Source organism: Eschrichtius robustus, chromosome 3 (assembly GCF_028021215.1).
Source record: "Eschrichtius robustus isolate mEscRob2 chromosome 3, mEscRob2.pri, whole genome shotgun sequence".
Classification (NCBI taxonomy): domain Eukaryota; kingdom Metazoa; phylum Chordata; class Mammalia; order Artiodactyla; family Eschrichtiidae; genus Eschrichtius; species Eschrichtius robustus.
The window spans coordinates 22,324,702-22,327,182 of record NC_090826.1 but is presented as its reverse complement, the minus strand read 5'-3'; the positions used below and the strand labels follow the sequence as shown (position 1 = coordinate 22,327,182).

The 2,481-nt window shown below is 52.8% G+C and overlaps 1 protein-coding gene across 1 annotated transcript; it reads left to right on the top strand.

The window, feature by feature from the left end:
• The first annotated feature begins 281 nt into the window (after nucleotides 1–281).
• Nucleotides 282–1,340, top strand: PTAFR (platelet activating factor receptor). Its single transcript, XM_068537828.1, has one exon. The coding sequence runs from the start codon at nucleotides 282–284 to the stop codon at nucleotides 1,338–1,340; it is 1,059 nt and encodes a 352-aa protein (XP_068393929.1).
• Nucleotides 1,341–2,481: the final 1,141 nt, after the last annotated feature.

Sequence of the window (2,481 nt, the reverse complement as noted above, 5' to 3'; positions counted from 1 at the left end):
ACAAGCTAAAGAATAAAAAAGTATATTTTTAAATGGAACAAGAGAAAAGAAACTGAATTGCCACTGATTTTATTGACTGTCAGAGGCCATTCATTTAAAAAACACACCATTATTTTATGTAGGAAGAAAAAAATTGCCAATTAATTGGAAAATGCCATCAACTTTAGAGTGTTTAAAATGTGCAAAATGGGAGTCTTGGAACTGAGTAAATAAGATAGTCCCTTGTTAGCCCTTCATTAACCAGAATTTCTGTGTGGTCTTCCAGGCACAGGTAGGATCCTATGACCAGCTGCCCATTCCAGCCCACAGTGATGGAGGCAAATGATTCCTCTCGTGTGGATTCTGAGTTCCGATACACCCTCTTCCCAATTTTTTACAGCATCATCTTTGTGTTGGGGGTCCTCGCCAACAGCTATGTGCTGTGGGTCTTTGCCCGCCTGTACCCTTCCAAGAAATTCAATGAGATAAAGATCTTCATGGTGAACCTCACCATGGCTGACCTGCTCTTCCTGGTCACCCTGCCCCTGTGGATCATCTACTACTACAACGAGGGCAACTGGATTCTTCCTGAATTCCTGTGCAACCTGGCTGGCTGCTTCTTCTTCATTAACACCTACTGCTCAGTGGCCTTTTTGGCCGTCATCACTTATAACCGCTTCCAGGCTGTAACACAGCCCATCAAGACCGTTCAGGTCACCACCCGCAAGCGTGGCATCCTTTTGTCCCTGATCATCTGGGTGGCCATTGTGGCCGCTGCATCCTACTTCTTCATCCTGGACTCCACCAACACAGTGCCCAACAAGACTGGCTCGGGCAACATCACACGCTGCTTTGAGCACTACAAGAAGGGCAGCATCCCGGTCCTCATCATACACGTCTTCCTCGTGTTCAGCTTCTTCCTCGTCTTCCTCATCATCCTCGTTTGCAACCTGGTCATCATCGTCACGCTGCTCACACAGCCGGTGCAGATGCAGCGCAGTGCGGAGGTCAAGTGCCGGGCACTCTGGATGGTCTGCACGGTCCTGGCTGTGTTCATCATCTGCTTTGTGCCCCACCACATTGTACAGCTGCCCTGGACCCTGGCTGAGCTGGGCTTCCAGAACAGCAACTTCCACCAGGCTATTAATGATGCACATCAGGTCACTCTCTGCCTCCTTAGTACCAACTGTGTCTTAGACCCCATCATCTACTGCTTCCTCACCAAGAAGTTCCGTAAGCACCTCACGGAGAAGTTCTACAGTATGCGCAGCAGCCGGAAATGCTCCCGGACCACCATGGAGACAGGCACCGAAGTGGTCATGCCGCTCAAACAGGTCCCTGTCAATTCCCTCAAAGATTAGTCCCGGATTGTTGGAGCCCAGAGGCCTATCCTCCATGGACATCATGGAGTGACCTGGGGGAGGAAGGGGTGTCTGATGTGGCCCTGGCACCTCCTCCCTGGGCAGTGGTGGCCCATTAGGTATGGAGGCTACCTCACCAAGGTGTCGATGCTGGCAGAGCCAGACTGCTGGGAAATCCAGAACTTGAATGAGCCCTTTCAGCCACCTTGGGGCACATGCCATAATAACCTTGGTTGGTAACCTCATCCTGAGCGCCTGAGTCTGATAGTTCTGGAAGGAGTGTCAGGGCCGGGGCGGTCCTTGGGGGTTCACACTGAGCCACCCCGTTCACCCTAGCAGGACAGCAGTCCCAAATGCGTAAGTCCTAAAGTTTTGGGCAACCACTCCCTTTATCACTAAAAAGTCAGAGAAGGGGTTTTGGAAAAGGGATGCTTCCCTCGCCGTGTGGCACCGTCTTTGGGACAGACTTCTGAGCTAGGATGGTGCCACCCAGTCTCTACCTAAAGGCACAAGGTCTTTGTGACACTTCTTAGGGGAAGTGGCTTGGTGGAACCTTCTCCTGAGTCATGCAACAACCTGTACTGAGTGGTGAGCAGAGAAGATAAAACATGCAGAGACCGAAAGCTAGGATGGGGAACCTGTCTCCTGGGGCAAATGTGTGTTTCCGCACAGGCCTCACCTCAGGCCTGGGGCAGCTCTGGGGCAGCGGGAGAGACACAACACCCACATCCACTTTCTGTCTCAACAAGGGACCCCGATGAAGAAACTCCTGCAGGACAGCCACCCACTATGGGTGGGCAAAGTCCCCTCAAAGCCGAATTGGGGCCCTCCAGGCCACTGCGATGCCCAGAGACTTCCGTGGGAAAGGACGGTTAGGCTGAGAAGTGCCTGCAGGAAGGCCTCCAGAGCGGAAGGAGCCCGTCAGCTCCGCTCCCCACCTCACCTTCTGCGAGGCCCCTCTGACGTAGCTGCCACGAGCTGAGAAGAGCAGCTAGAATCCCAAGGGCAGGCAGGCACTTTGAGCTCTGGGTGCAGAAGAGAGGTGAAAACTTCTCTCGAGGAGTTCTAGATGCCTGAGCCTCCTCTCGCACCCTGAGCACCTGCAGTGTGAACCTGACAGCCTCAGACCCAGGGGCTTGGA

Bases quoted from the DNA above. Each gene is read 5' to 3' on its own strand.
- PTAFR (XM_068537828.1), top strand. From the start codon at position 282: ATGACCAGCTGCCCATTCCAGCCCACAGTGATGGAGGCAAATGATTCC.